The sequence below is a fragment of the Colossoma macropomum genome, unplaced genomic scaffold (genome assembly GCF_904425465.1).
Source record: "Colossoma macropomum unplaced genomic scaffold, Colossoma_macropomum, whole genome shotgun sequence".
In the NCBI taxonomy this organism is placed as follows: domain Eukaryota; kingdom Metazoa; phylum Chordata; class Actinopteri; order Characiformes; family Serrasalmidae; genus Colossoma; species Colossoma macropomum.
In genome coordinates, this window is record NW_023494789.1 from 27,370,731 (window position 1) to 27,390,910 (window position 20,180).

Genomic DNA, 20,180 nt, shown 5'->3' on the forward strand with positions numbered 1-20,180 from the left:
TGTAAAAGAGAGGAGAGACCACTGCCTGACTGACTTGGTTTCTTGGTGCTTAATACAAACTATGAAGAGACGGATCTACTGTGTGCCAATTTGACCAAATAACCATTTTTGATGTACTCAACATTTTCTGGCTGTTGCTACTCTCTAAGTACATTATAAACATAAAAAAAATTCTCTTTGGGGACCATGCCCCCAGACTCCCCTAGTACAGGCTTAGTCCCCCATCCATGAACATCTAAAGACGCCCCTCTCTAACGGTATAACTTTAAGAAGATTGAGAATACTGAGAATAGCACAGATAACTCAAGTGTTTCTGTCCTGAGACAACCTTTAGGTGAAAGTTTAAGCTCTGTCTGAGTGGGCCAGACCAGGTGAGGAAACTTTGCCATGAACCTCTCATGAGGACATTTCACATGTCGGAAAACTCTGTTGGAACCCAAGCCTTCCACAGACATTCCGAAAAATGTTTAGTGTTTACTTAATGTTGTTTATGTTTACTTTATACTGCCAACACCTGTTCATCCAAAATTTCTTCAGAAATCAAGGGCATTAATAAGGAGTTTATCCCTCCTTTGCTGCAATAACAGCCTCTACTCTTCTGGGACAACTCTAGAGTAGATTTTGGAACATTGCTGCGAGGATTCAGTTGCACTCAGCCATAAAAGCATTAATGGTAGGCATTGAATGGAACTCCATCACACCAAAGAACACAGTTCCACTGCTCCTTGGCCCAATGCTTTAGGGCTTTATACCCTTCAAGCCAACATTTGCCATTGACCTGAGGCTCATGTGCAGCTATCCTGAATATCCCATTGTATTGGCAATGACTTCTATGGCAATTATACAAGCTGTGTGTCCACATTTAAATGCCTGTGTTAGTAATAAGCACACTTTAAAGTAGCTGAATTTACTATTTAGAAGAAGTGTCTGAATACATCTGGACATATAGTGTATATCATTGGGATTGATCCTGTTGTTTTTACCTTAATTCTTTGTTACTAAACAGCCTAATAAACAAGAAGCTATGAGAGATGATGATAAAGAGGGTTAATAGGAGAGGAGTTTTTAGATGCCTTCAAAAATAATAATAAAATACACTAATGTTTAGTAAGTAATTTGGCATTAATTATAAGGTTTCTATTCCAATCTCCATAATTCCAATAAAACAAAGACAATGTCAAAACGGCAGACAAAAAACACATCCAAATCAAAATCACAGTCCATAAGTAAGTATCCCTGAAGCCAGGCAAAAAAGATGGTAACTGAGATATAACTAATGAAAAATAAACCTCAGATGTGAAAGGACAAACAACCAAGACTTCTCAAAGAGCTATTGTTCAGCTTGCCTTATAAAGTCTACTAATTACACTAATGAAATGTGAAAGGTGAGCAAAAGGCCTCTCAAAATCCTGGTGACAGAAACCTCATGGGTTGAGGAGGAGAATCTCGGGGGGGGGGTTATGTCATACTGTGCATTTTACAACACGTCTGAATGTGGCTTAGCCAACCAGATTTTCAGATTTTAGAGTTTTATAACTGAGTAGCTGCTCAATACTGAGTCAGGGGTTTGAGGGGTTAAGCTGAATTCGGTGTATAAGAGAAGTGAAAACTATGCAAGATCCAGTTTCCCAAAAGCATCTTAGGATTAAGATCATCTAAACCAGTCAAGAGAGTGTTCAGTGTGATGATCACTCTAGCATTCAAGAATCATCTTTGTGCTAAGATACTTTCTGGAAACTCAGGCCAGAGAAGTACAGTACTTCAGGACCAGGATTGAGGACAGGCTGTCTTGGCAAATTTCTATTAAATAAACAATATTAGACTTCTCTTACATTCTTTCTCTTACATTATTACATTTTTGGTAAAGATCACTCTCTATCTGATTTTAAAACAGACAGACTAGACTAAATGACATGATTATGTGACCCAGAGGTCATGTAGTCTACCAATACAGCATGACGCACAACAGGTGCTCTATATTACACACGTCTCTGGCCTCTTATATTGTACAGTCTGCTGCCCTGTGGGATGGCGGTATGAACAACTGGAGCAGGACAGTAGACAGAGCTGCAGGGAGGTTGCTGAGTGCCCCAGATTGCTCCTTTATGAAGGGTTTTTTCATATTCTCCATAACAGGGTCAGCCCAAAATATACCAGCTACAAAGAGAAGGAGGCTATTATGCCAGTATCAGCTAGAATGAGTCCACATGCTTTACTGGACCATTTTCTCACTGCTGACATACTTCAGTGGTGCTAGCTTGCAATAGATCAGATGCAGGATTGCCAAGCTGAATGTGAGCTGGCACAAACTTTCTTTATTTTTCAGCATCAGAAAAACAGCAGAAAACATATATTTAACAGATAATCAGACTAAAGTCTCAACCTCCAAAGTTACATCTTCGAAATTGTTTGCATTTTCTGCGTCTTACAATCCAAGTAATCCCAAACACATTCAGTGATTTTGAGGTCTGGACTCTGGGGCGGTCAGTCCATTGTTCTGAGAACACCAGCAGCTTATTTGTCTATTTCCTTTTCTCAGTAATGGCTTCTTGACACATCCAGACTCATAGTGTTGAGCTGTCTTCTCACAGTAGAAGGATGGACAGAAACACCTGTGTTTTTTTTCACATCTGAAGCAAGAGTGTAGCTTGATTTTCTCCTCTCTCTCAAAGATGAAAGTTTAAGTACTGTTTGTCTGATGGTGACAGTTTTGGTGGTCTACCAGGTCTTGCATGGTTGTTAAGAGCCCCATTTTCTCTACATCTTTTAATACAGTTTTGAAAACTTCTGTTTTTTCACCATTTTCCTTTGACTTTCCCTTCCTTATTCAAGCACATTATCTTATATCTTATCTCCTCAAAAATATATGCTGAAAAATGAATATTTTTTTTAACTTTAACTTTATAGTCACTTTAACTGGGAATTAAATAAATATAAGATCTCTCTCTCTGACTTTGGCACAGTACTACAGATAGAGTCACATATTGATCATTCAGTATATACTGTATGACCCAATTACTTGTACAGAGTATTGTGTGTTTGTAGTTGTCAAAGAGTAAATGATGCCTGCAGTCAGATACTCTACACAATCTGGTCTTCGCTGTTGCAGTCCATAATTATTGGCAGACTTCATGTGCTCAACCAGTGGAAAGTATGGGAAAATTGGTGTTTCAGTGTGTGTGTGTGCGCGTGTGTGTGTGTGAGTGTGTGTGCGTGTGACTGGGCCCTCTAGGCTCTGCGCTCTGTAATGGAAAGATTTTAAAAGCAGATCCCCCCTCCCACCCCCCACAAACACACATACCCCATCCACTCAGATTCTTGCCTCCACCCATTAGTAGTCTCTCTTTCTCTCCCTCTACTACATCCCTCTCCCTTATTCTCTGATGCTAAACTGATTACAGGGGATTCGCCTATTTAAAGACTTGGACAAAGCTGGGAGTGTGTGTTTATTTTTGGGTTGGCTTAGGGCAACAAACGCTGCACACTGAGCTCACCTAACCAACCCGAGGGATCTAATTACAACTTATTGCCCTGCCCTGTCTGGTCCAGTACAGGCCATTCTTTGGACTCAAGCTCCGTCTCTCCAGCACCCAGAGAGAGCGCTTCAGCTCATCCAGTGTGAGAGTCACCGATCTAGCACAGACCTGTGCGGCTATCCGATTTGGATTAACCTGTCGAGGTCTAGTTTTCCCACCCAGAGGTCAGGAGCCCCGTCGGGAGCTCCACACACCGGCCCTCAAGCTGTCTCTGCGGCTGCTGCCCGCCATCATCATGGACAATGATGAGGATGATGATGGAAACTTCACGAAGTGGATGAGCAGTTATTGGGGTCATGGGGCCGGAGAGGAGCCGGCCAAAGAGAGGAAGAGGAGCTTCCGCAGGCCCTCACGCTCCACTGCTGACCGCCGCTCTTCTTTGCCCTGCATGGTAGGAAGCCAACGGCACCAGGGGGAAGAGGTTAGAGGGATGGGACGGGGAGGGGAGGTGGAAAACTGGGGGTGGGGGACATTAGGCTAATGCACTATAGGAGGCATGTTTACAGACAGACCGTAAAGCACGGACCTATTGTTGACCACTCCAAACTGATGCTTTATGTCCTCCATCATAAATATGGAATCATAGGTTTCAAATAACCTTAAGAAAAGTTTTCTATGTGTCCACAATGATGAACAGAGCTGTATAACATCTAGAATTATAATAACATTAGCGTCCGTAATGCCGCACATTTCACAAACAGTGATTAAATCTTCAGATAGATGACCAGATAAGAAGATGTTATTGAGAGATAATTTTGATGTGAAATGCTCTATACTAGAGAATCAGCAGTGGTGATAGGAACCAATAGTCCAAAGTCTACAATGCCTCTTAAAGTAAGCTAATTTACATTTAGATTATTACATGAACTTGTTATAATTACACTGTTTGATGCCTGAGACATTAATTTACATAAGTTTTGAGATAAAGTTTTGGCCTAAAACATACAGGGCGGAGAGGTACATACAGCATGTTTTTTTCAATGGCTATATTTGTCAACATTACTGCCTCTAGTATCATCACCAATGTAAAGAAATCTGTAGACATTATAAAGAAAGAGTCAGTACGTTTCTCTACAGTGCACCATTTCACATCAGACCTCTCTGAATGACTGTTTACATCTCAACAATTGAACAGAGATTTGCAGAGATTTTGAACAATTCTGCTTGAACGCATTAATGTTTGAGAGCATGCTATTTACACAAATTTAAAAAATCAATTTGGAAAGCAGTGTAAAGTACAGAGCTATGTAACATTATTATATCTTACTGGTGGTTCCTCCATTAACATACAAGTACAGGAGTAGAGATGAGATACATATAAGACATATGACAACTGACAGGTCAGAAATAGAGTCTCTAATAAGCAGCTGTTTATATTGCATAATGTCTGCTCAGAGAGAGTCGTTCAGATGGTGGGAATGTGTTGCATGCTCTCTGTTCAAAAGCAGTGACCCATAATCAATCACATTCCTGCTGTTACACATCGGCATCCCCCCTCATCCAGTTCAGTCCAGTTCAGCTTTACTGGAATAACTAAAAAAAGTAGTTCCAAAGCACATGAACGAAGGTGAGTGAATGCAGATAAGTAGCAAAGAGAAAGTGGATACGCTTATGTATGAAATTAATTTAACAGTAGTATAATGCTAGTAAAAGCCTTTATCACTGTACATATAATGTAAGGATAATATGTATAAGCAAGTAAATTGATATTATAATTATGGAACAAGCCTACATTGTTCAGCATTGACAATCATTCCTTCCTTCTGCCAGTGTATAAAATCCTTCATTGCAGTATTTTCGTTCCAGTGTTTGAATGTAGATTTTCAGAGCTGTATATTTGCTATTACATCTGGAAAAGTATGATTGTCACTATGAAGTGATATTGTTTCAGATGAAGATAATAGAAGCTGAACTGTTGGTTCTAGTATTAGTATGCTACTAGTCTTGCATGCTACCTTCATTTTAACAGTGCCAGCTCTGTCACGCAGTGTCCCTTAGGCTATGGCATCTCTCTCTCTGTCTGTCTCTCTCTCACACGCAGATATATATCACTCGCCTGCACACAGTACACAGTTATATTAAATGACTCTAGACAGCTTTAAAAAGTAAAAAAATTAAGAATACAGCATGCAAAATGGCCAGTTTGCTGTGCGCTCCAGAATTACCAATGAACAAATTTTCATCTGCTATTTTTTTTCTCCTAGAGGTCTTGCAGGGATGCTTTTGTCACAAAGCATAAAAGAAAATTCCACCAATTTTTTTAACTTTCTGCAAATTCAGTCATTGACAAAGTCATTCAGAGTGGTTTAATGTGAAATAGCACACTGTAGAGAAACATACTGACTCAGATCTCTTCACAATAGTAGTGATAAGAACCAGGGGCTGTGATTTCCACAGTACAAATATAGTCATTTTATTTGCTGTCCAAAACAAGCAATATCCATCCTTGGGACTTCATAAGTATTGTTGATAAAGATAAAATAGATGTAAACCTAAAAATGTACTATTTTGCCTTACAATGCCCTGCATGTATCTCTCCACCATAATATGGTTTAGCTCAAAACATTCTCAATACTATCACAGGGACCTTAGGCATCAGGAAATGTATTCATAAACGTTTCATGAAAAAACTGTAAGGAAGCTTTTAGATGGACTGAACTCTTCAGATGTCTGGTTCCTATCACCATCACTGTGAACAATTCTGTCTCCACAGGTTTCTCTAGAATGTAGCATTTCACATCACACGACTGAGAATGGCTTTGTTTACATCCTAATGATTTAGTCATGCAGACATTTCCGGAGAACAGTGAAATTCCCCATTAAGTATATAACCATGTACCTTAAGTATATAGAATGTCCTCCTCACTCTGTCAGAGAAACGAAAGCTGTTATCTCGACTATAATTAAGTGCTTTAGATAAGAGAGGCGTATTACATTTGCTCAACCAGCTAACATTCTGCTACTTCTAAAGAGCTGGGTTTTACTGGAAACAACTAGTCGAAACTCCACAAATTTTTCACCTACATATCCAGTCATGAGCGCAAGAGATGGTGCAATAGCTGGGCCATATTTTTACTGAGTGGAAGGACAGCATAGTTGTTGTCTTTTTGTTGATACAGAGTGATGTGCTGGCCAAATGAAGACATATTCTTTTCCAAGTATGCTGAGCTGCCTGATGGTGTTGAACAGGAAGCTGTTCCAATGAATTGGATTCATGTGGTGCAAATGAACGCATGTGCCGGCTCACATCCTCCAGGATCGTTAGCTGTCATTCAGAGCGGATGAAGTGGGAGCCAGATACAAGTAGTACCAGAAAGAAACAATCAAAAACAAATAAGAAGAGGCTAACCTTGAGCAAAAATAGAAAATGTCAGCTTTTCTTTCTGGGTATACTGAATATGTCTGAATATGTCTATGTTCTATGAAAAAACAAACAAATCAGTGACATAAAGAACCTCACACAGTAATATCATCACTGTTAAATACTAGCAATCTCCACTATTATAGCAATACATTGACAAGAACTTAAAACAAGTAAAGCTGTGATTACCATAAATGATAAAGGAAGTATGCATGACCTCCATGCCAACAAGCCATTAGGATGGCTTTTCAACATAAATTACTATAGTACTTCACATGATTTGGAGTCAGTGGAGTCATGAGGGGGACATAAAACATAATGTTATTTCAAAGTGTTGCAACATAAGGCCTCAAAAGCGATATTTTAGACTTTTAATATTAATATCAATATAAAATCTTTATTTGTAGAGCACTTTTTATGCCGGTGGGAGTTGAAAGTGCTTTACAGACAGATGATGAAGCTAAACAGTAATTTAAACTCATGTAAGACAATGACACAGATCAAATTAAAAAGATAAATACCAAAAGAGACTGTTAACGCTAAGTTAAAGAGATAAATTCTCAAATGTTTCTTAAAAATGTGCACTGTGCTTGTCTGTCCAATAAAAGGAGTTCCACAGTTTAGAAGCAGAATAAAAGAAAGAATCCTTTTAAATATGGAATGTATTTGCAGAAGGCCAGTATCTGCAGATCTAAGATCACATGTTGGAACATATACAGACTAGATACTGTGTGAGCTAAGCAAGTGCTTTAAGGTCATTTAGAGCCTTAAAAACTAATAGCAAACTATCCTAAAAAGTACAGGTAGCAAGTGTTTTCTTCTAAAATGGCAGTGACCTGAGCTAATTTTTTTGTCTTTGTTAGGATGCGTGCTGCTGCATTTTGTATGAGTTGTAGAGGATGGACAGTTTTCTTAGGAAACCTAGTAAAAAGAGCTTTACAGTAATCAACTCTGCTTGTTACAAAAGCATGAACATGTTTTTCTGTGTCGCTTTGAGATAGAACATCAGTGATATTTCTCAAATGACAAATGACTGCATTTCATGCGGGGTAAAACAGCTCAGAATCTGTTACGTGCATGCGTTTCCCCATTGGCAACAGTAAAATTTATTTACCTATTTCACCACGTAGAACCAGAGCTTTCTGTGTTTTCTATCACCATATAAAAGATTTCTTGTTGGAAGCAGTTCAGATCAGTTAGCGCTTATTAGTGTTTTGTCTGATCAGAGCAACAATAGAGCACAAATTATGTGTGATTTTTTTTCCTGTGTTTTCTTGTTCAAAAAGGTTTTTTGTGTGCAGTGATGGATCTTGGACTCATAAGGCCCCTTGGCACAAGTGTCTTCAGAGGGCCTCCAGCTCCACACTCCACCCTAGACCTGAAAGATAATTGTAATAAACAGCTTGTGTATGTTTATGTGGGCTTTGCACCGCAAAGAACTGTGTTTTCTGAATAATTATATTTCTGCACAGTTTTGGTGTTTTTCTAAATATAGTGGCAGGCTTTGGGTTGAGGGGCCTTTGATTAATTTATTTAGTCATTACATATTCAAAGGCTATTGATTCATCTAATTCATCTGCAGTGCACTGTCCCCTGTCTTTGTGCCCCTCTCAGGCATTGTGACCCCAGGGCCCCACTGGTCCAATCAGTAGACTAAAACAGAATTTTTGGCCTTATACATCAAATAAACTAAAAACTGCATTAAGAAATCACATTTAATTACAACCTCATTTCCAAAAAAGTTGGGAGACGCTGTGCAAAATGTAAATAAAAACAAAATGCAATGATGTGCAAATCATTTAAACCCTATATTTCATTGAAAATAGTACAAAGACAACATCAAATGTTGAAACTGAGAAATTGTATTGTTTTTGGAAAAATGTATGCCCATTTTGAATTGGATGCCAACAACATGTTCCAAAATAGTTGGAACGGGGGCAACAAAAGGCTGGTAGAGTTGTGTAATGATAAATATTGGTTGATTGGCAACAAGTCAAAAAAAGCATCCCAGAGAGGTGGGATAAAGATGGGGAGGGGTTCACCACTCTGAAAGACTGCGTGAGCAAATAGTGTAACAATTCAAGAATGTTTCTCAACATAAAATAGCAAAGAACTTTTGCTTTTCATCATCTGCAGTATATAATATCATAAAAGATTCAGAGAATCTCTGCATGCAAGGGACAAGGCCAAAAAACTATATTTGCTGGCCATGATCCACGGACGCTTAAAAATGGACGTTATTCGGACATACAACAGCATTGCTCCATATTAAAAGAGTCCAGGTGCTAAACTGGCCTTGTTGCAGTCCAGATCTGTCACCCACTGAAAACATTTGGCGCATTCTGAAATAAAAAATACGACAAATGAGCCCCCAAACTGTTGAGCAGCTGAAATCCTATCTTAAACAAGAATGGAAAAACATTTCTCTTTCAAAACTACAGCAGTTGGTCTCCTCAGTTCCCAAACACTTACAGAATGTTGTTAAAAGAAGAGGTGATGAAACACAGTGTTAAACATGCTCCCGTCCCAACTTTTTTGGAACGTGTTTTTAGCATCAAATTCAAAATGGGCATATATTTTTCAAAAAACAATAAAATTCCTCAGTTTCAACATTTGATATGTTGTTTTTTCCTTTAAAAATTCCTTTAAAAATACAGTTTACATGATTTGTATCCTATTTTTAATGTATCTGCACAGCGTCCCAACTTTTTTGGAATTGGGGTTGTAGAATTAACGGAAAAAAACAGATAAAACTGCAGAAATAGACAATTCTTTGCATCAGCCAACTGGAGATTAAGTTTTAGCCGTTGTAAATGACAATCTAGATCTTGTGCTGCTCTAACGAATCATCACTGCAAATGAATGTGCCACCAAGATGACATTCAAACATATGCTGTTCCTCAGGCTGCCAGTAGAGGGACACAGCATATCAGTCTTTGAATCAGAAAAGCTGAAAGCTTGAACTCTGGTGGTTTAGAGTTGTAGTTCAGGAGAGATTTAGCTTTAATCCTGTTTCTGATGCTAAGGCAAGAGATTTGATTAGGCTGTGGCTGTCAATAGCAAACTTATAAACACTGATCACATTCTCTCTTTACAAATTTGGATGATCAGTGTTAAAATAAACAGTCCTTAACTGCCTTTCATTGCTTGTCTATCATAGAAAGAAATTAGCGTAAAGCACTGTGTGCTTGCTTTAAGCATAAATAGCTCTCATACAAGTTCTAAGCGAGTATAAATAACACATTTTACCAAAATTTAAATATTTACACAAAGAATCGTTCTTTTTATTAATTTATTTTAGGGACATATAATTATTGCTCTCACTGCACACATAATGGGCTGTGAGCTGAATGTGTGATAATTGCCTCAGGGCCAATAGGTTAAGTACCAATAATGTGCTCTAAGTGAAAGGCCTCGTTCAGGTCCTACTGGGCCATTCAGATATAATTATCCCAGTGCAGTTTAACCCAGTGGTGGCTAATGGTCACGTTTGAGTATTAAGTACTATGGCAGCAATGAAAGATGTAAAGTGCATAACAGTTGTGCTAACAGACAGAAGTCCAGTAGCACAAAGAGGAGTACAATTTTAAAACATTTTATTATTATTCAAAAATTAATAGGATTTACAAAATATTCAGTGCTGACTTACATCTTAACAACTGTGTAAATATAAATGTGAGCCAGTTTAAGGCAAAAATAACTGTGGAAATCATGTTAACATTAATGAAAGCAGGGAAATCTTTTAGTCACTGAGCAGATGTCCGTGTGGGATGAGGGGCTTTGAAGAAGACTCCTGTTAGCTCTTTCAGATGAGCTAACACTAAAGCTAACATTAGAGCCATTCACTGTAGCATTGTGCTAAGGAGGACATGTTTATACACAAGGACTGATAAACAAATTTCAATATTATATCAAAACGTATGAATGTATTATTTAGTATTTATCTTTGCTCGTGATTTTTTTAAATCACACAATACTGTTGTATCTGACTGTTACTTTATAGTTTGCTTGCCAATGATCTTTACATTGTTCTGTAATCTTGATTATTGTTAGATAGTATATTAAAATGAGTGTTAGCAAATACAGTAAACTAGATGAAGTTTAGCTTGACTCAGAGCTGCTCGTTCTAGTGACGATGAGCAGTGAGGGTGGTCTTCCACAGAGTTTAAGCCATAACCTTTTCAGCTTCATAAGTGAAGTAAAAACAGCACCACCTTCCAGATGATCAGGATAGCTTGTGTTTGTGTTTGAGGTAAAAGTTCCTCGGTAACATCTTTTCACATCTTATAGTGGAATTGTGATTAACACTGACATACTGTCAACACGGTCTCACCACAGATTCAGAAGGTTTTTCTCTTGATGGAGACGATTAGGAGATGATTTATAAGCAGTGAGTGGTTGAGAATTGTGTCAGTCATTATTTTACTAATGATGTTTGGCTAAATATCATTGGCCATTGCTTAAAAAAAGGAGGGTCTAAGGTGGCATATGTCCAGTCAAAGCTTTCAGATGTACTACTAGACGTAAATTACACAACTGGCTAAACACACCTCCATTTAAGCATGAAGCCGGTGTGCTTAATGCAGTTATTTTCAAACAGTAGCGTGCGCTGTTTTGAGAAGACCGTATTGTTTAAGCCAGTCAAAAGCAGAGAAAGACAGAGATAATACTATGAATGACTTACAATTCTGAAATAAATGTTTTTGTTTTTTTTTTATTAAGCAGTGTTTCATTTATTTAAATGGATGAGCCATTTCCTTTCATGTACTTGTGACTTTTCTCCATTGTAGCTTTAAGCTATTTTTTTTGCACTTCTTGAGTATAATTTTAATGAAATGTTCTTTTTCACTGCTTTAATCGTAGTGTGAAAACAATCAGCACACTCACCTAAAGTTTTAGGCTAAAAATGCATTTTGGCAAAATTTGGAATGAAAAATAATAAAATACTTTAAATGTATCTCCATATCTCCAAAATTCCATACGGCCCAAACTGCATAACTATAAAGTATTCTTGGCCCGAAAATGTGCATTATCCAATATCACAGTTTTTTTAAGACATCAATAATATTATGCAGTTTATCACCCACTTGTTCTCTTTTACATGCCCCATGATGTTTTTGTTGTTTCACCTTTATTGAACCCTTTAATTGGCAGGCCCAGAGTTTTATTACACACTTATACAACCTAAGAAAAGCTCCACCTGTTTACATTGAATCCCCTGTAGTTACTGGATAATAAGCCTTAGTATGTAATAAGTCTGGGTTTTTAAGGGGTTAAACATTCCCTTTGTACAATCATTCTAATCTGTGGTTGGTTCAGAATATATGCAATAGAAAAGATTGCACTTAATTGCAGGCTATATGACCAGAACATCAACTAATTAACTATACACATACATACTTTGAATGGCACTTGGAAAGATTATAACAAAGAATGCTGAGGTACATGCAAATGAAACAAACCCCTATACCTGATGAGCTTCTCCAGAAGAAGCACCAGTTTGTCAATATTTTGTTTTCTAACCAAATTAATGCTGATAGCTACTACATATTAACAATGTTAGATTCCATCTCTGCGGAATATGGTTATCAGAAGCTTACCCAGTTGGTAGTTATATCATAGCTACCCAGCATAGTCCAGCAGTGACACTGAGGTGTTTAAATACTCCAGCAGCACTGCTGGGTCTGATCTACTCAGACCAGCACAACACACACTAACACACCACCACCACATCAGTGTTACTGCAGTGCTGAGAATAATCCACCACCCAAATAGCACCTGCTCTGTGAGGGTCCATGGTGTCCTGACCACTGAAGAACAGGGTAAAAGGGGCTAACAAAGTATCCAGAGAAACAGATGGACTACAGTCTGTAATTGTAGAACTACAAGGTGCACCTATATAGTAAGTGGAGCTGATAAAATGGACAATGAGTGTAGAAACAAGGAGGTGGTCATAATGTTACGCCTGATCGGTGTAAGTGCATGTTATGCAGTTATGTGGATTAAGAAGTGTGGACCACTCACAGACCTTTGCAAAAGACTAAAGTTTTCTTTTCTCTCTTTCTCTCTCTCAGTCACAACTGGAGGCCATGAAGCTGAAGCAGTTCCATGCTGCCACCATGCCTCCTGCCCCCGTTCACATAAAGACCCGTGAGGAGAAAGAGGTGCGTCCTCACCCTCACGCTCGCCGCGTCTCCTCAGATGAAAGCAGCTGGACGAAAGGTGGTCCAGAGAGCCGCATCTGCACCATCCCCGAGCTTGCCGAGTCTTTTGAGAGGAGGCTGCGCTTCCGCAACCAGAAGATCATGTCTCTGGTGAGTGAGGGTCCTGACAGAGTTGAGTAAGAAAACATCTCAGTGTCATTTGTATCAAACAAAACATCTGTAATAACTTTTGTAAGCAACATGAAGTGATTCTGCTAAGCCATTCTCATGCACTTGATTAATATAAAAACATCATTACCGACAATGTTATGTACTGCATGCATCAAACATCATATGATGCAGTTTATCACAACTACAGATAACATTGTACAGCACTTCTCACCCTCCAAAGGCTTAATCACAGTAACAGCTGTCCCTAATACCGGTAATCCACCCACAGTGGTTGTCCAAGGAAAAACAAGTATCTCCAAAATGGTAAGTTTACAGGAGAGGACAAAAATGTTTCTTTACATGCAATGTAAGTTAATATAGAGATTTTATTTTAAGCGTTTTTAGAGCATTATTCATGAATTCATCATGAAATTTTACACAATGTAAACGATAGCTGATGTGCTCAAATGATACACAAAAGTAAAAATTGCAAAAATGGAGAGTTTTTCTTTGGACAGTGATAATATTTACAATAATTAAGCTGAATAGGAATGGGTTTCTCAAAAGCATTTCAGACGATTCTTAAACGGTAGAGCAAGCATCACATTGAACACTCTCTCTACCAGGTAACATGATCTTAACATTAAGATGCTTTTGTGAGACCCAGCTCAGAACAGTTGTTCCCCATGTATTACTGGGCTATAAAACCCTAATTAAAAACTGATCATCTGAATTAAAGAAGTGCATAAAGTAAATCTAGTAGTTTTCTTTTCCTTTTTTTGGAGTGGAACGGGGGTCTCCTTTTTTAGATATCTTTTCCCCAATTCAGTCATTTCCAGTTCCACTCTCTAGTTAACTCCCTCCCTGTCACACCACGTTTCAAGCTGGGAGGGTGAAAGCATGTGCTGCCTCTGAGACAAGTGAAACGAGCCACATCTTTTTGAACTGAACAACATCATTTGACAGCTCAACACGCTCGGAGGAGAATGCGATTCTGTTATGTCAGCTAACAGATGCCTGCGTTGGCTAGCACTGCTAGCAGTGATGGGGTGAAGAGAGGGCATCTAACCCACGTAGAGAAAGTGAGGCCAATTACACTTGGAATTATGGCCATGAGTACACCCCCAGGGCAGACTGCCTTTGGAATCTCCTTTGTCGCTCCTCGAATTAGCTCAGTAGTTTAGCTAGTTTGTTCTGGCTTGCAAGCATTCTGAGGGCAGTGAGTGGTGGTTGGAACAAGAGTCAACTGTTACATAGGTTGTTTTTCAGTTTTCAGCAGTGACATTGTTAAATTAAGCCTAACATTAGTGTATTTTACTCTAATTCTCATGAAATCGTAAAATTAAAACCAGAAAAAGTAGGTCAGCATACAAGGCTTATGAACTTAAGTGAGTTTTTAATATAGCAATTTGAAACCCTGTGGGAAGAAAGACTCTATCCAAATCTTCCTATCCATTGTAGATTTGCTCAGTATGAATCTGCTGATACTGTTCTGTTTCAGAGTGACGCAGATAGTGTGTGTTTGATCTGCCACGAACTGTGCACTGGAGGAGGAGGAGGAGGAGGAGCCCATGAACTTCACTGTTCCCACCGCTTCCACAAAGAGGTAAGAGCCCAGCAAAAGCATTTGCCTGGCATGTCAAACCATTTTAAAGTTCCTTTGCTACTGCATGGACAGTTTTTTAATTCAGTGACACTGCAGCGCACGTCCCTTGTGTCTAGCAGACCATCAGGATCATTACTTTTTTTCCTGCATGTCGCTTATTGGCCTTCACATCCCATCAATGAACTGTGGAATGGCAAACCAGTCCTGGATCTGGCATACACATCATAAAGCTGCATGGGTACCAAGCTAAAGAGTCCATCCATATATTTGCTGCACTACATACACACTACAGGCTAAAAGTATGGAAGCAAGCAGAGATTTTTACAGTTCAGTCAAACAGTCAAATCCATTCTCGCTCTGAAGTAGTCTATGAAAAAGCCTTTGAAAGTTCCTGCTAATAGCAGTGCTCTAAATTCTTCAGTAATTGTTTTAATGTTCTAATTCTAATCAAGCCTTCAGAAGCATTTGAATGTGGAAATTAAATGGATATGATTACAGCTGCAATAAAACTCTGCAGGAGAATCACCAGCAGCAAAGCAAATTAAGAATCAGTTAGTCATATGCTATTTAGTCAAACTAATTTATTCTATATTAATAAATACTATCCATTATCTCTTAAAAAAACTGTACATTTCATGTTTATTTTTGCAATTTTAGCATTGTTTCCCATTTTTGGCCTGTAGTGTAGTTTCATGGGCACACGAGTCCAGCAGTATCATTAGATCTCTTGTTTCTGATTGGTGGATCGAGAAGGCGAGGAGGTCAGAGCCAGGCGGCCGTCCACGCAGCGGGAGCTCCACTGGTGTGTGCGAGCGCAGGAAGGAGGTGCCATTCTGCGCTGGACAGGAAGAGTACCGCATGCCCCGTCGCCAACTGTCCCTACGTAGACAACGCTGATGCACCTCCATCTGAAGACTGTGAATTCTCAGAACATGTACAAAGCACATTTCAATGAAAATGCATAATACTCTGTTTAAAAAGGTGTTGAATTTACTTGAATCAAATGCATATATCATTTCCACACTAATAAAATATAATAAGTTAACCGTTTTAGTTTCAATTTACTTACTTTCAGCAGTAACTGTGTTGATTTTATTAATGTGGAAATGATGTATACATTTAGTACACATTACTTTTGTCAGTGTTTTACGGAGTATTACTTAATGAATCTATTTAACAGGTTTTGAGTAAGAAGCCCTTGTACTTATTCACCCTTGGTAATCTTTTTCTATGCCCCTGACCTTGTTCTTTGCAGGGCCAAGTCATCTTAACGTTTTTGAGACCAGTAAGATTTTAGTACAAAATTTTCTCTCATACATTTTTCTCTCATACATAAAACATAGTTTGTTGACAATGAACTGGCTTGACAACAATGTTGCTGCTTGGAACTACAAGGTGACCTTGATTTTTGTCTAATAGCACAGTTTATTTGTGCAAACTTTGTATATGTCTCCAATTTGATATGCTTCCAGCAGAGAAAATGTGGCATTCTTAGCTTTTGTAATCTTCATTATAATTGTGGACTATATGAGTCCAATTGGCCCTTTCATCAAATGAACTTAATCTACTGTAATCCGTTCTTTTTTGATGTGTTGTCTCTGTCATACTGTCAATTATATTTTCTGTGCTTTCATTCTGGATTACTTTTGTCATCCAAGCAATATTTAAGGTAATCGTTAACTCAGGTGTTTATGGAATATTGCTTTGCTTCGAAGTTCAGGCGACCCTACATACCATCTTGTCACAGTGACTGTTGTGGTAACTATGACGTTGGACATTATCCTGATTTTACAGGTCAGACGTAAGGGGTCAGTGCAGAAATGAGATGACACAATGCGCATGCTGGAAATTAGCTGGTGGCCACAGTACATCGTACACAGTACATAGCAAAAATCAATGTTCAGACATTGTAATCACAAGGAGAAAGAGCATAAGTTCATAAAGGTACAGCAGAAATTATTCATACTATTAAAGAGACACTGGGCCAAAAAATTACATCTGTTGTGAACATGCCTACTGTGGCACAACAGTCTCAAAAGTCAGATTTTCTGGTTTAAACACTAGGAAAACCCCCTTCTGATGAAGTATCTTGAAGGTGGAGGAGCTTTTGGAAAACTACAAGGGTTTGGGGAGGGTCTTTGACGGCAGGCTGTTTGATTTTTTCCTGCTAACATTGCTGCTGAGAAGCCATATATCATGTATTAGCCTCTACATCAGTGACTATGCTAGCAGTCAGTATTTATGACTGGATTTGCAATGGATGCATGACATGTTTGCATAATGCATGCTGGGTTTTGTTGTGAGATGGATGAAAAAAACAAAAAGAAAAATTTGTGAATACTACATAACATGAATTAACAAATAACATATTAAAGGCAGGTTATTGGCAGGAATTCCCCTTTAATTTCCACTGCTTCAAAGGCTTAATTAAAGAAATACCCTTTAAAAAAAGAAGATAAATGCAGGCAATCAGGGATGTTTGCAAGATGAGTCTGAAATGAAATGTGGCACATTCAATTTCAGATTTATTGCATTCATTAAATGCCTTTAATTGGGCATTTCCACAGAGTGTCTTCAAGCAGACAGAGTAATGATAATGGCAGACAGAGCAGTACAGGGCATTTTCATAATCCTCACCCAGACGACAAGCCCCTAAGGTCAGAACGCTGAAAAACAGGAAACCGGAAAACCACAGCGTGGAAAATGAGACATGGCTTAGTAAGGCTGGGGAACTCAAGCAAGACTTAAAAAAAAAAATAAACATAGAATGGGGCACTCACTATGCACTCACTGGCCACTTTATGAGCTCCACCTAACTTACAGGTGTACTATATAAGTGTAGCCAATCTGTTTTCATTCACAATTTTTTGTCTTCCCTCAATCCAACTACACATACACATACACATCATCTAAACTCTTATCCTTCTGGGTCGCGGTGGGGTGCTGGAGCCCTGCTCCCAGCTGTCATTGGGTGGAAGGCAGAATACACCCTGGACAGGTCACCAGTCCATCGCAGGGCTCAATCCAACTAATTCTGACATTTAAGTGACAAGTTGAATAGGGTGTGTTTGAGCAAAAAAATCAAATTTTGTTCTCCAATACTGGAGATCTCCAATCCCTGCTTTATAGCATTCATCATTGGTCAGGACCTGATGACCAGATATCATCTGAGTGCTGAACATTGATTATACAAACCTCAATTCTAAAAGAAGTAGAGACAGTATGTGAAATGCTAATAAAACAGAAATGAGTGATGAGTCAATTCTGTTTGACCTGTATTAAATTGGAAACACAATATTTGGGGTTTAACCTTATGAACTTTATTGTTTATTTGTTTGTTTTTTGTAAATAAACACTCATTCCAAATTTGATGCCTTCAACATGTTCCAAAAAAGGAGTACATTTACCACCTTTCCATTTAACGTGCAGAACGTGGCTTTGGTGTTGTCATGTTGAAATTAGAATGGACATCCCTGGAAATGATATTGCCAAAAAAAGGCAGCACATGTTGCTCCAAAATGTATATACTGTGCATCTTTCAGCATTGATGATGCCCTCATAGATGTGCAAATTACCCATGCCATGGGAAATAATACACCCCCATACCATGACAGACCCTAGCTTTTAAACTTTACGCTAATAACAATCTGGATGGTGCTTTTCTTCTTTGGCCCAAAGAACAGGACAATCACTATTTACATAACCAACATGAAAGACTGACTCTTCAGGTCACAGTACAGATTTCCCCTGTGCATTTCTGGACAGCATTCTGTATGGCATTTCTTGTTGACATATGGCAATATGACATATGACACTGTGTGTAGTACAGTCTTTACTTGCATCTGCAGATGCAGCGACAGAAGGTGTTTATTGACAAGTGTGTCAAAGTATTCCTGAGCCCATGTGGCGATATCCATAATAGAAGCACGACAGTTCTTAATGCAGAGATGTCTGAAGGATTGAATCTCACAGGCATTCAGTTGTTGTTTTTGGCCCTGCTATTTACTTGTAGAGATTTCTCTGGATTTCCTGGATCTTTCGATGATGTCCTTGCAATCGCTCATTTAGGAACATTAGGCCTCATTCACTAATATCCTCCCGAGTTTTTTCTTACATTTGTTCTTGAATGTCCTAGACCTTTTTTAAGCAGTTAAGCAATTCACATTCTCAGTCTTAAACTGCTTCTGTCTCAACTTTTTTCGAACGTGTTACGAATCACTGCTTTTTGTTTTAATTTGCATTTCACAAACTGTCTCAACTTTTTTGGAATTGAGGTTTGTTGAGGTAACTTGACATGGGTGCACGTGATCATAGAGCAAAGCGGAACAATCCAGAACAATCTGGAACAGTATTGAGGTTCTTGAAGTGAAGCCTCCCCTACAGCTGCTAGATTACTGCTTTGGACAAATACCATTCAAGCCATAAGGGGGCTAGCATGTCTCAATAAAAGCTCCTTGTTAGTATTTGGAGACTGGACAATGAATAGATTTGACTGCCCCTCCCTAATTCTGCTTCCTCTCTTCCAGTGTGATGAAGACTGGCTGTGGATAAAGCAGTCATGTCCCACCTGTTGTGTCCATGTGGTCATGCCTGAACCTGTCTACTAGTCCTCTGCCCGTGTCCAGTTTCCCTGATGACCCCTGCAACATACACCTGCATGACCTTTCCTGTTTTTGAGTGGGAAAAGGAACCATCCACTAGGCTTTTGCTTGGCGGGACCATGGTCAGTCTTCCCCACCTGAACTGGGTCAAAGGGAGAATGATCATTAATGTCCACTTAAATGTTCATTTTACCATCTCACCATCTCACCTGTTGCGTGCACACACAAGCTTTGTGGGTGCAAAGTGGATGGACAAGTATCCTGGATATGTTCATAAAGAACATTCATGTTTACAGTCAAATCTGAATGTGCAGAAGCTGATTTTGACATGTACATTGAGATTTGGATTATTGTGCACTTTCACTGGTGTGTGCAGTGGTTGCCTGAGATAAGGCAGCTATCTGCATAGTTTCATGAAAGTGTGCATTTATACATTTGGCCATCCAGAACTCTTATCCTTATCTTTATCTTCTTCTTGACGCCTTGTTCCAGTCCTCCCTTTCCTCCTCCAGTCCTCTTTTCCCTGCCTCTTCCCCTCCAAAGGCAAGCTTTTTAACGAAACAGTGAAGTGCAAATGCAGCCTTTTTTGTTACGTCTTTGATTTCAGGGCAACTTTCAATCACATTATATCTTGAAGTGGCACTGAACTTTGTGATGCCAAATGAATTGTCAGTGAAATGTTAGTTAATATATGCAAAGGTCTTATATCTAAACACTGTGGTTACCCTGTTTAGTACACTAAGGCCAGGTTTCCCAGATACA

General features: G+C 38.9%; 1 protein-coding gene across 1 annotated transcript; it reads left to right on the forward strand.

Moving 5' to 3' along the window:
* The first annotated feature begins 3,354 nt into the window (after window positions 1-3,354).
* lnp1 (leukemia NUP98 fusion partner 1) lies at window positions 3,355-19,778 on the forward strand. Its single transcript, XM_036569570.1, has 5 exons — window positions 3,355-3,927; window positions 12,972-13,211; window positions 14,713-14,817; window positions 15,571-15,751; window positions 19,344-19,778. Exons 1-4 carry the CDS (start codon window positions 3,772-3,774, stop codon window positions 15,712-15,714), a joined length of 645 nt encoding a protein of 214 aa, XP_036425463.1. The 5' UTR covers window positions 3,355-3,771; the 3' UTR covers window positions 15,715-15,751; window positions 19,344-19,778.
* Window positions 19,779-20,180: the final 402 nt, after the last annotated feature.

Bases quoted from the DNA above. Each gene is read 5' to 3' on its own strand.
- lnp1 (XM_036569570.1), top strand. From the start codon at position 3,772: ATGGACAATGATGAGGATGATGATGGAAACTTCACGAAGTGGATGAGC. The intron at 3,928-12,971 runs GTAGGAAGCCAA...TCTCTCTCTCAG, and splicing joins GCTCTTCTTTGCCCTGCATG to TCACAACTGGAGGCCATGAA. The intron at 13,212-14,712 runs GTGAGTGAGGGT...GTTCTGTTTCAG, and splicing joins ACCAGAAGATCATGTCTCTG to AGTGACGCAGATAGTGTGTG.